The sequence below is a fragment of the Vipera berus genome (assembly GCF_964194415.1).
Source record: "Vipera berus genome assembly, chromosome: 1".
NCBI classification, from domain to species: domain Eukaryota; kingdom Metazoa; phylum Chordata; class Lepidosauria; order Squamata; family Viperidae; genus Vipera; species Vipera berus.
This window is the reverse complement of record NC_138202.1, coordinates 51,193,947-51,207,644: the sequence shown is the minus strand read 5'-3', so window position 1 is coordinate 51,207,644 and position 13,698 is coordinate 51,193,947. Positions and strand designations below refer to the sequence as shown.

The 13,698-nt window shown below is 42.9% G+C and overlaps 1 protein-coding gene across 11 annotated transcripts in view; it reads left to right on the top strand.

The window, feature by feature from the left end:
• Positions 1-11,507, top strand: part of TMEM63C (transmembrane protein 63C) — a 97,146-nt gene extending 85,639 nt beyond the window's left edge. For all 11 annotated transcript variants that reach the window (XM_081313360.1, XM_081313351.1, XM_081313356.1 and 8 more), the window contains 2 exons: positions 7,505-7,576; positions 7,865-11,507. In XM_081313360.1, the coding sequence (XP_081169486.1) occupies positions 7,505-7,576; positions 7,865-8,077 (285 nt within the window). In that variant the 3' untranslated portion in view covers positions 8,078-11,507. The remainder of the gene's footprint in view (positions 1-7,504; positions 7,577-7,864) is intronic.
• The last annotated feature ends 2,191 nt before the right edge of the window (positions 11,508-13,698 follow it).

Genomic DNA, 13,698 nt, shown 5'->3' with positions numbered 1-13,698 from the left:
CCCCATCAGGCCAGGCCAGCTTGTTCAAATAAATGGGTCTTTAGGCCGCGCCGGAAGGAGCAGAGATCCGGTGCCATCCAGAGCTCAACCGGCAGTTGATTCCACAAAGCCGGGGCACCCACAGAGAAGGCCCTCCCCCTGGGGGCCACCAGCCGGCATTCCCTGACCGGAGGCACCCTGAGGAGGCCCTCTCTGTGGGAACGCACAGGGCGGAGGGGAGTCGACGCCGGCAGCAGGTGGTCCCCAAGGTATTCCGGACCCATGCCATGTAAGGACTTAAAAACCATCACCAAGACCTTGAACCTCACCTGGAAGACAACTGGTAGCCAATGCAGCTCGCGGAGCAAAGGTGTAACATGGGAGTACCAGGAAACTCCCAAGACAACTCTCGCGGCCGCATTCTGTACCAGTTGGAGCCTCCGAGTGGTCTTCAAGGGAAGCCCCATGTAGAGAGCATTGCAATAGTCAAGACGAGAGGTCACGAGCGCATGAGTGACCGTACACAGGGCATCCCGGTCCAGATAGGGCCGCAACTGACGCACCAGGCGAACCTGAGCGAAAGCCCCCCTAGTCACGGCTACTATGTGGTCTTCTAAGGTAAGCCGTGAATCTAGGAGGACTCCCAAGTTGCGAGCCCTATCCACGGGGGGTAAAAACTCACCCCCCACAGAAAGCGATGGAACATTTTGAATGTCCCGGGATGCCGGAATGTACAGCCACTCAGTCTTGTCAGGGTTGAGTTGAAGTCTGTTCCTCCCCATCCAGACCCGAACCGCCTCCAGGCAACGGGACATCACAGAGAGGGCATCACTGGGGTGGTTTGGGGTCGAAATGAAAAGTTGGGTATCATCGGCATATTGATGATACCCAACTCCAAAACCACGAATGATCTCACCCAGCGGTTTCATATAGATGTTGAACAGGAGAGGCGAGAGAACCGACCCCTGAGGCACTCCACAAACGAGAGACCTAGGGGTCGATCTCTGCCCCCCTGCCAACACCGACTGCGAGCGTCCCAGGAGATAGGAGGAGAACCACCGAAGAACCGTGCCTCCCACTCCCAATCCCCTGAGACGATGCAGCAGGATACCATGGTCGATGGTATCGAAAGCCACCGAGAGGTCTAATAGGACTAGGACAGAGGAATATCCCCTATCCCGAGCCCTCCAGAGATCATTCACCAGAGCGACCAATGCCGTCTCCGTGCTGTACCCGGGCCTGAAACCCGATTGGCACGGGTCCAAATAATCCGCTTCATCCAGGACCAGAGGGAGCTGATGCGCCACCACACTCTCAACAACCTTCACAAGAAAGCGAAGGTTGGAGACTGGACGAAAGTTGTTCAACACAGCTGGGTCCAAGGCAGGCTTCTTGAGGAGAGGTCTCACCACCGCCTCCTTCAAGACGGTGGGGAAATTACCCTCACTCAAAGAAGCAGATATAACTGCCTGGAACCAGCCTCGTGTCCTCTCCCTAGCTGCATAAACCAGCCAAGAAGGGCACGGGTCCAATAAACATGTGGTGGAGCTCAATCTCCCCATAATCCTGTCCACTTCATCAGGGGTCACAGAGTCAAACTCCTCCCAGATAACATTGACAAGACCGCCCGTGTCCTGCTCGTCAGACTCTGCCCAGCTGGAGTCCAAACCGGTCCGAATCTGAGCGATTTTATCCGACAGATGTTGACCAAACTCCTCGGCACGACCCTGCAAGGGATCCTCTCTCACCTCCTGATTAAGGAGGGAGCGAGTCACCCTAAACAGGGCGGCCGGGCGATTATCTGCGGACGCGATGAGGGAAGAGAAGTAATTACACCTCACCGCCCTCATCGCTGCGAGATAAGACCTAATATAGGTTCTTAACCGCAACCGGTCAGATTCGGATCGGCTGGACCTCCAACAGCTCTCTAGGCCCCGTTTCCGACGCTTCATCTCCCGGAGCTCCGCGGAGAACCATGGAGCTCGTTGGGATCTGCACCGGGTCAGGGGCCGCAAGGGTACAACTCGGTCCAGTGCCTCAGTGGCTGCCCTTTCCCAGGCTTCCACTAAGGCATCCGCCGAGCTGTGAGCGACGGAGGCAGGTGGGGATCCCAGCGCTGGCTGGAACCCATCAGGGTCCATTAAGCGCCTGGGGCGGTACCATCTAGTTGGTTCCGCATCCCCACGGCGGGGGGTGGCAAAACGGAAGACCAGCCGCAGGAGGTGATGATCGGTCCATGACAGGGGCATAATAAATGGAGAGCCCCCACCAAGATCATCGAACCACCGTCCAGATAAGAAAACCAAGTCAAGGGTGTGGCCTCTCTCATGAGTTGGTTCAGAAATTACCTGCGTCAGGTCCATGGCCGTCATGGAAGCCATGAACTCCCGAGCTAACTCAGATGACCCTCCCAGGGATGGTAGATTGAAGTCACCCAAAACTAGAAGTTTGGGGAACTCAATCACCAAACCGGAGAGGACATCGAGTAGCTCAGGCAGGGCTGCCGCTGTGTGACTAGGCGAAACGTACACCAGCAGCAAGCCCAACTGCGCCCCCGAACCAAACCTCAAAAAGAGAGACTCACACCCGACTATCTGAGGAACGGTGGTCTCCCGCGGGCATAAGGTCTCCCTGATAACACCGCCACTCCCCCGCCCCTACCTTGAGCCCGAGGCCGGTGTAGTGCTCGGAAACCTTTTATTGTACAAGTGGAAATCAGCTGACAACAACATTGGATCTTTGTGGCTGTTTCTTATAATTGTTTGTGACTAGTCGCCACTAGAGAGGCAAAGCATGAAGACATGGTTCTAATTTTAATTTCTGGATGTAATAACACATAGCTAACTATTATTTTATAACTATTCCCCCTCCTTTTTCTTGTAATGCAGTTCTGGGATGAATGCCCCATCTATTCCTAAACAGTTAGAAATCCAGTATTAACAAATGTATGCACTGAGTATGCCAAATAACATATTGATGATAAAAATCTTTAAAGACAGAAAAGGGCCTACAGGTCCAGAACTCCTACTGTTTCCATTCTGGGAAGCAATTTTTGATGTACTCAGTGAAATAGTCAAAGTTCAAACAATTATGTGTTTTTTCTTTGTGGTTCCCCAAACATCTCAGAAACTTAGTGAAGTTCCAGTTAATTATAAAAAGCAATATAAAAAGTATGTATAAAGTACCAGATTTGTGTTTATGTATAGGTAGATAGGCATTACTGTTTCTGTGGTAGATTTCTTGATTGTTTACTTTTCTATTATTCCTTTTTGGCTACATTAGTTTTCTAAAGAATATTTTTGTCATACTGCATTAAGAATAGATTGAATCACACACAAGTTTTCCTTTCTTTTTTAAATTTCAAGTCAGTGTAGTGTTCATAAAATACTTTTTCCCCAAAAGTGTTAACATGGTGGAGCAGTGGGCTAATGCCTCCTTAAGTAACACCAGCTACCTGCAATTAGTGCAGGTTCGCATCCCACCAGGCTCAAGGTTGACTCAGCCTTCCATCCTTCCGAGGTAGGTAAAATGAGGACCCAGATTGTTGGGGGCAATTAAGCTGACTTTGTAATAATGCCGCTTGGGGTGTGTGTGAAAGCCCTAATAAGCAGGCATGTACATAGAATGAAGGCTACTGCTAAGCTTGTAAGCCGCCCTGAGTCTTCGGAGAAGGGCGGGATATAAATGGAATTAAAATAAAAATAAATAAATAAATAATGTACTTTCTTCTTCTTTCATTCTTTTAATCTGCTTTGTTTATCAGAGGTTTAGATTAGAAAACAACACGCCAATGATAGTCCCATCCCCATTTCTTCCTCACAACTACTTTTGTGAGGCAGTTTATCATTAAAACCAGTGTGTCATTAATAGAAATTTGAGGCAGTTTATCATTAAAACCAGTAAGTGTCATTAATTAATAGAAATTTGAATATAAGTGAGTTCAAACATTAACCATTACTTGTCTGATTAAACCACAGTAGCTGAACTCCTATAACGTACTAATGCAAAATGAAATGAATCACACTGTGGATTAATATTCATAAAGAGAGTTCATAAAGAACTCTGATAAATTGAAAGACAAAAAGGACAAGTATAAAAAGTAGAAAGGGGGCATATAACTAAGGCAGAATATCAACAAATAGCCCGTGCCTGCAAAGATGAAGTGAGGAAAGCTAAGGCTCAAAATGAACTAAAACTTGCAACAAAAATAAAAAATAACAAAAAAGCTCCTTTCAACATGTAAAAAACAAGAAAAAAGTTAAGGAAATGATTGGTCCATTGGTGGGGGAAAGTGGCAAGAAGGTGACAAGCAACAGGGGGAAAGCAGAATTGCTGAACTCATTTTTTGCATCCCTCTTTACACAAAGGGAAAAAACAGTCCAAACTATCAAAAACAGTACCGTAAAAAACAGATTAGAAACACAAGTTAAGTTAGGCAAGAAAATGATAAGTGAGCACCTGTCCACCCTAGACAAGTTCAAATCACCAGGATCAGATGGACTATACCCCAAGGTTCTGAAGGAACTGGCAGATGTGATCTCAGAACCACTGGACTATATCTTTCAAAGATCCAGGAGCACTGGGAAACTACCAAAGGACTGGAAAAGAGCTGAAGTAGTTCCCTTCTTCAAAAAAGGAAAAAAATAGAACCAGGAAACTACAGACCTATCAGCCTGACCTCAATACCTGGGAAGATTCTGAAAACAATAATCAAGCAACGAATCAGCGAACACCTAGAGGCAAACAAAGTCATTACCAAAAGCCAACATGGGTTTGTCAAAAACAGATCATCCCAGACAAATCTTATTGCATTCTTTGACCAGGTGACAAAATTTATGTACCAGAGGAATGCTGTGGATATAATTTACTTGGACTTCAGTAAGGCATTTGATAAAGTAGACCACAACCTACTACTTGATAAGATAGAAAAATGTGGGTTAGACAGGCATCACCACTAGATGGATTTGTAGCTGGCTGACCGGCTGTACTCAGCGTGTGGTCCTCAATGGAACTGCATCTACATGGAAGGAAGTGTGTAGTGGGGTGCCCCAGGGCTCTGTTCTGGGCCCAGTGTTCTTCAACATCTTTATCAACAATTTGGATGAGGGGATAGATGGGGAAGTCACCATATTTGCAGACAACACCAAGCTGGCAAGAATAGCCAAACTCCAGAAGATAGGCTGGAGGATCTTGACAGACTTGAACATTGGGCACTATCTAATGAAATGAAATTCAGTGGTGAAAAAGTAAGGTTCTACATTTAGGCAAGAAAAACCAAATGCACAGGTAGAGTATAGGGGGTACCTTGCACAATAGTAGTAACTGTGAGGGGGATCTTTGAGTCCTAGTGGACAATCACTTAAATATGAGCCAGCTGCATGCTGCAGTTGCCAAAAAAGCCAACCCACTGCTAGGCTGCATTAATAGGGGGATAGAATCAAGGTCACATAGTGTTAATACCACTTTATAACACCTTGGTAAGGCCACACTTGGAATACTGCATCCAGTTTTGGTCACCACGATGTAAAAAGATGTTGAGAATCTAGAAAGTGTACAGAGAAGAGCAACAAAGAAGATTAGGGGACTGGAGGCTAAAATATATAAAGAACAGTTGCTGGAATTGGGTATTAGTTTAATGAAGAGAAGGACCAGGGGGACATGATAGCAATGTTCCAATATCTCAGGGGCTGCCACAATGAAGAGGTAGTCAAGCTATTCAAATAGTCAGTGGAACAACCTGCCTCCAGAAGAAGTGAGTGCTCCAACACTGGAAGTTTTTAAGAAGAGACTGGACAGCCATTTGTCTGAAATGGTATAGGTTATCCTGCTTGAGCAGGGGGTTGGACTAGATGACCTCCAAGGTCCCTTCCAGATTCCTATTCTATTCTATTCTATTCTATTATTTGGTATAATGTTTCCTGCCTGAGCAGGGGATTGGACTAGAAGACCTCCAAGGTCCCTTCCAACTCTTGTTGTTGTTGTTGTTATAATAATAATAATAATAATAATAATAATAATAATAATAATAATAATAATAATAATAATAATAATAATAATAATAATAATAATAATAATAATAAACTATGTGCTAATTTATACTGGGTGGATGACCCATGGATCACATATAGTCCCTAACACCTGAGATGTGCTGGCCAAATTGAATGGAAAAATACCGTAAGCAATTTGTAACTGTTTTTCAAATAATTGCTCTGGGGCAGAAATTTTTAAGGACCCAGATGGTTAGACTAGAAGACCTCTGAGGTCCTTTCCAACTCTATTATTATTTTTTATTACTCCATTTCACATCCCCACCAACAAAGGGCCAAAGAAATTAGTCCTGTTCCTTCTAGTAACAACATATGGTCTACTCGTTCCCACAGAGAGGGCCTCCTCAGGGTGCCTCCGGTCAGAGAATGTCGGCTGGTGGCCCCCAGGGGGAGGGCCTTCTCTGTGGGCGCTCCGGCTTTATGGAATCAGCTGCCGGTCGAGCTCCGGACGGCACCGGACCTTCGCTCCTTCCGGCGCGGTCTGAAGACCCATTTATTTGAACAAGCTGGCCTGGCCTGATGGGGGACGTTAGGGTTTTTAATGGGTTTTTATACTGTTACTGTTTTTATTTGGGCAATTGTTTAATTTTCTTTTAATTTTTGTATTTTCTATTTATATATGCCCTGTTCACCGCCCTGAGTCCTTCGGGAGAAGGGCGGTATATAAATTTAATAAAATACAAATACAAATACAAAATACTCTGGTCCTCCAAACCTTCAGAAGTTGCCTACATCTCAGCATACAGTTTTTTGTTCAAAGAGGTTTTCAAAATAACTCAAATATCAGATTATCATGCTCTGCTCACAGGGATTGTGAAAGGGCTGCATTTATACATTATTGTTAAAGGTAATGCTTCTTAAACTTGATCAGCATTTTAGTGTCGCAGCATCCATCCTGCAGTTTATCAATAGAAAAGTTGGAACAATTTTCCAACTTCCTCCCAACATGGCCAACAGCCATGGTGACTGAAAATCTGGTGATCTGAATACATCTGGATTGTCTCATGTAAGGGTAGGCTAAATTAATGCTACAACAGCAGCGTCTCAGAATTTAAAATGTTGCCGTCAGTTTCAGAAATTATCCTGCATCTTCTGATTAACAAGACATTCCATCATGATATGTTGTAAGAAAATAGTTGTTGGGGTGTCCCAAAGATGCTTTTTCATGAGGCAACTGGAATTTTTTGTTTTTCTTTGAGGACATTCGCTTCTCCTCTAAGAAGCTCTTTCAGCTCTTCAGTTCTTCATTGAAAATGGGAGGGAAAAACAGGAACTAGACAAATCAGCTGGAAATACTTTGCTATATAGATAGAAAAGTATTGGATCAATCAAGCATTCTGGGACTGGATTTCATTATTTAATTACTCTCAATTTTAATTCTAAGATTGTTTAGATTTGGGGGGTGACTTCCAAACAGAACAAACATTCTTGCTTTTTTGTCTTACATCCTATTTACATTCTTCTCCATCTGCAAACAGATGTCAGAGCAGTCTGATGGAGCTTTCAACGATACAGAAACAAGTAGCATCTCTTCCACACCCAATTCGAATGTAAGTACATTCATAATTTATCATAAGTCTTACACAGCTATGACAGTTGCAGTTGTATAGTTGCATTTATTAAGTTGCACTTATACAGATTCCTGTCGAGGTATGTGCCCCAGAAGTCTTTAATGTTCCAGAGATGCTTCACAAGCCACAAGCAATAATTGCTGCCATACGGTTGCCAAACTTGGAAAAGTGGGGAGAGTCTGTATTAAAGGAGTGACCTACCTTGTTAGCCAAAGAGATGAAAGGCAAAAGACCCAGAATTTAACCGTCTTGTTTTTTTCATTTCAGATGTTTGTGGCCACTGTGCTTCAAGAGCCAGAATTAAGTCTTACGCCAGCAGCTTCCCCAGCTCATCAGTCTTATGGCACGATGGGGGGCCGCCTGGAGCAAGCAGAGAATATGGAGGAGGGTGGCCTGCCAAGTTTTGAAACAGAATTGGAAAACACAGAAGGCAAATATAGAACCGGACCCATGCTGGACTCCCAAACACATTATCATTGATTTTGCCCTGCCAAACCAAAGACAGATGGGCAGAAGTGTTGAATCGTCAGAATGCTGGAAAGAAGCATCATAACCCAAAATCTAAAATGCCCCGAGCTGCTATACCAGATAGTTTGGGGGAAAGACCTGAAGTTGTAGTTTGGACCAGAACCAGTCAGGCAGATGGATGACGGGCCTTTTTAAGTCTTGATATCTCTGGGTCATGCTGTTAAAATGGTGGATGCAAAACATTGAGATGTTGAGCACAGATACAGACTACTGAGATGTTCTGAAGAGATAGTGTTATTTCTATCCTATACAGCAGCTGCTTAGCAGCATGTTCTATACGTTACCTCTGTTCTGCTCCAGGTTGACAGACTGCCATCTGAAGATATTTCTCTAGCTTGAGCAATCTTCTCATGGCAGCAAAAAGAAAGAAAGCACTGTTTTGATTTGATCAGTGCAATGTCCATAATAGCTGCGATCCTTTCTATAAACCATTAGTGAAAGGGGTAAAGACATATGGAATGCTGAGCATCCTTGGATATACATTCACAATCACTGCAAATCTCAGTATATTGCCAACTGCAGAACCAAACGCCTCTGTTTTCTGAATGATCGAATAATGCTTCTGCTGCAGTTATTGCTTTTTTCCAAATCCATTGCCTGTAAGAAAGATTTCCCGGCTAATTCGATTGAAGTGACAAGCCTAACTTATCTCTGTTTTTCTAGGCCTGCATTTGGCTACTTTCTAGCTTAGCAAGCAGAAGAACGCTATGTTCCAATTTTGCATTATTTTGGATCAGATGAGGTGGACACTTTCCCATTCCTGGTTCAACAACAGATTTCAATATGGGAGAAGGGGAAACGGGATTTCTAGTGCTAATAGGTAGAGCTATGTGTATAAAAATCTGGCCCAGTTTCCTATAAACCAGGGATAGGAAAAAAGTTGATCATCAGACAATTTAAGGAAAGGCGAAAGGTTTAACTTATGTCAACCGTATATTTTTTTCTTTAATAGGGGAATCATTTGTACAATTGAAGAAGAACCAGATTTAAACACCTGACTGTTCTCTAATCACATCAACAGTGGCATTAAGTTGATAGTGGAAACTGGGATGAAGTGGCAGGTAGAGGTGAAGTCTCTGTCCTTAAATAATGCATTGTCCTTTTTGCACTAGCACGTTTGAGATTGCCAGTTGCCAGCTGGCATGATGTCACATGCCTAAATTTGGAAAGAAGACAACTAAATAATACATATGCTTTGCAGAATTGCTTTCTGTTAGACACGTGCATGGGAAAGATTCGGTTTTCTTTCAAAGCCACGACTATAAGAACAAGACTTCGTCTAGTTAAACTGCATTCAAACATTAACCAGTTAGATCACGGTCAGGAATTTGTGTACCTTTCCTCCAGTAGAGATGTACTGTAATCCCAGAGAGTATCATGGAAGGTGAGGGATACTGTAAGCTAGAGACACACAGGTTCTTCAGTGTGCATTAGGCCATTGTTTCTCACAGCACATTCTGTTAGTTGCTGGCTCAAATGCATTGTGCACTTTTCTCTTGAACTGTGTTGTAAGACCTACAATGGAGCAGTCTGAAAATTTCTAAGTGATGAATAATGCTATTTTAAAAAATACGTAGAAGGGAAAGTTCAAAGGTGATTTGAAGAAAATCACCACCCTCTTTTTTCACAGGATTCTTATGCTTTGAATAACTATCAATCCTGTAAGTAATAAGTGAAATGTTCCTAACTTAATGGATGTTACAAATGGAGAAAACACACTGCATAATACTAAACTGCTGTACTGAACAGGTTTTTCCTGATAAATGTTTTCCTGTTCTACAATAGTAAATGAAACAAAAAGACAGAAAACAGAAATTTGACTAACTGTGGGTTTCTCTACCAAGTTTAAAAGAGAGCAGTCCTCAGGTCAGGATGACATCTTCAGTTGGAATAAGCAGACAAGTCCATTTCTCTCCAATGGAGGAGCCACCTGGACTTTTATGTTCTTCAGCCATTTCTGAGATAACAGAATTCAAAAACTGAAGAAATATTGTCACTGGAAAAAAGAGACTGGTGAGCTCAGTAGAAGTTCAGAAACAAAAAAAATCAAACCAAGGACATAGTATCTGCCACATAATGTTCCTACTGCCTCCACATGTGTAAAACATTAGCAGAAAAATGTAATGTATTAATGCTGGAATAAAAAGCAGCTGATTAGTGTATAGAACAGAAATTAACCACAAACCAAAATTTTCCTTTCTCCTGAGCTTCACCAAGGATACTCTTTGTCTCAGTAAATATCAGTGCAATGAAACAGAATTTCCAGCATCATTTAACATTACCGTGTTCTGAAGAACTTCATAACTCAAGGCTTCTTTGCCTTTAATGAAATAGGAATTATACAGTGGTAAAGAGAAGACATAGTTTTGGATCATGGATATCCACATAGTTTTGGATCATGGATATCCACAATGTCTAGCTGCTCTACTCAGGCTGGATCAGTTCAACAATTCAGAATTGCTCCTCCCTCAGATAATCCTTTTGAGAAGTGAACCCTCCATCTTTACTCTGGTTGACAATACTAGTCCCAAGCGAGGAATGATCTCTCTAGAGCTCAGAAGAAAACCTGATTTGCATAAACCAAGTTTGATTTAGGGCAGGGAGAAAAAAATCATCCTAAATATAAGCCTTGAAAATTAAACTTTCACCTAAAAATCTTAAACAAGAATGCTTTTGAAAGCACCGAGAATTGCTGTTTAGACTCTTCAGTGATTGACTCAGTAACGGTACAATACTACACTTCAGAATTGCCTGTAACTTTTGACACTCCAGATGCTATTGATCTATAATGATTATAATCTTTCTAAATAGGCCATGCTATCTAAACTCAGTGGAGAGTGGAATTCAGCACTATCCAAAGGCACACATTAATTGTCCCTGCTCTACACATTTAACTTGGGATAAACTTCATTAAATTGGATGTTACATTAAATTAGCAAAGGCAATGTTGTGTAGTAAGTATATTTTTGCTTATAAATAGCCATGCTGCATTTAGAGGGGAGGAATTTGTGCCTGAGGAGAACTGAGGATTTAAAGAAGAAAGATTTAATTCTTCCCTTTCTGCCCAATTCCCCATTTAAAGTGTAGACACAATACCATAACTGCTGTTGGTCTCAGAGAATGGAGACTGCTTGTCATAAACTAAGAAACCTTATTTCCAAGGAATTGGCAGACTTGCTATAGAGCCTCTATCACTAGGGACATGTTACTTGAATTTTACTGATATGCCTTTGGTAGCTTGGGCACAAGTACATTAAAATCAGCCTTCCTTGACTTTGCATTGCGACACACTAGCTGGGAGTTCAGCTCAATCATATTTGAAATGTACTCAGTGCGGAAAAGCTACAATAAAAACTATCTGTGTATATTTTGTAGAGTATACATGAACCCCAAGTCTGAATCTAAGCCCTTATGCATGCAATGTTCATGTCTCTTATTGGTTTGCTGAATTTTACCCATGTTGTGCATTTGTAGGGCACATTGAACTATAAATTAGTCAAAAGGCTGGGACTAAAAACTGCCCCAATTTTCACTCTCCTATCAAGTGCAGTGGACTAAACCTTAAAAGAGCAGAAGACACCAGCTCAACCTGCTGCCTCTGAACCTTCCAAGTTGCAATCCTTGCGGCTATCTCTTACATCAAATGAGTGCATAGGAATTTGATCTCATTGTAGAAGGGCCATGAATAATCCCATATCTCTCACTTAGACGTGCAAGAAAAGAGACATTATTGCCCATTTTTATAAGCAGCGGCAGTATATTTTTAAAATGTCCAGATTATTAAGGAGCTCAACATGTGTCTTGAAGCAAAAGAAGAAGAAAGATTTCTAATAGTAAGGTGGGGTGGGGGCAACAGACTATAAAGACAGATAGGGAACACATGGAAATGAATTATCTTACTCTGGTATAGTTTCACACAGTACAGGAAGGAAATAATCCATACTGATCAGTTTGCCCCATTCACTGATGGCATTATAAGCAGGACCATCACTTTAATGTTTTTGTTTAAGAAACCACTAATACTGTTCTGTACCAGCCTGCTACCGGCCCTGCAGATAAGGCAGGGACAACCCCTTTTACAAGAAGGCAAGAGGCTGGAACTAAGCCTGCCAAATTTATTAACATAAAAACAAACAGAGCAAAGAGAGCAAACACGAACCATGAAACAGGAACTATTCAAACGGTTGCCTTCAGCAAACCAGCCTTCCCACGCATTCCCCTTTTATACAGTTCAGGGCGTGGCTTCTCTCTGCCTCCTTCCAAGGTGCCCCATTGCCTTCCTCTGTTTACTCCTGATTGACTGCCTCCTGCGTCGGGCGTCCTTGAACAGGGCCAGCTGTGGGTCATCTTCATCCACGCTGTCAGGCTCACACAGCTGGGTCTGCGTCGTGACCAGGTGGGAGGGGCCTGGCTGAGGGCTCTCATCAGCAAGCTCTCCAACCCCCTCAGCAACCTCTCCAACACCCCCCCTCCTCCTCCCCTGAGTCGTCCGACCCAAATGCCGAACCCACAGGCTGACCCTGAATCACAACAAATACTGTGATTCCAGATATGATAGCTGTTTCTCTCCAGAAATGCTTAGCAGAAAGCTGAAGAACATGTGCATACAACTGTCAGTATACATTAATTTTCCCTATCCTGGGGCCTTTAATAGTCCCAGCACTATTGTGCCCCAGGACCCCAAATAGACATTGTTGATGGTTGACTAGTCTACACAGTTGAATGGCCTAAAAAATTAGTTCCAAAGTAAAGCTATGTGCATGCATATTTATAAAGTAAGATTCCCTATACCAAACTCTTGTGTGTAGAGCTGTTAAGTGGGTATGACTATGCTACTGCCCTTGATTGACTTCTAAATTTCCCACACACAGAAATATTAGCCTTCATTCTCTTGCAGAGATGCCCCAGAGAACTCACCAGATCTGCAGACTAAGAAAGTACTTTCATAATGACATTTTCCATGATGGAGAAGGAAGTTGTTTGGGTTTCTATTTGATCATGACAGGCCAAGAGTAGCATAAAGCGACCCAGTGTGTCTAAGGAATTCATTCATATATACAGGCTCTGTGTTTCTTTGATTCACCACTGTGCCATTTCCTCTTACTTCCCGAGGGGCCTTCTACCATGGTCACTTTCCCACAAAATGATCTTTGCCTGTTCACATGCTAATGTAGCAAACTTCCAGTCATCTCCTTTCTTAGCTGCTCTTATATCACAAATGTCTGTGGACAGAAAATGGTGTCTTCAGGAAAGAGATCTCTTGTCTTTTCCTGGACCGACTTCAAGTGTTCTGAATTCTGTTTATATTTACCACTATGACTGTGCCTTAAAGTTACTTCACCCAGCTGGCCCCTGAGCTATACCTTTTAATATGGGTCGAACACAGAATAATATGTGAACAGAAACCCTTGTGAAGCTGATTTCCTTGGAGAATCTTATTTTGCTTTATTCAATAGGATACTGAGACATCAATGTACCAAGTATAAGAGCTCCAATAGTTCTGATTAGTTGTCTCTTTAAAAATCAAACATCTGATTCAATGGAAATGATTGGAAAATCACAGTCTATGCTGG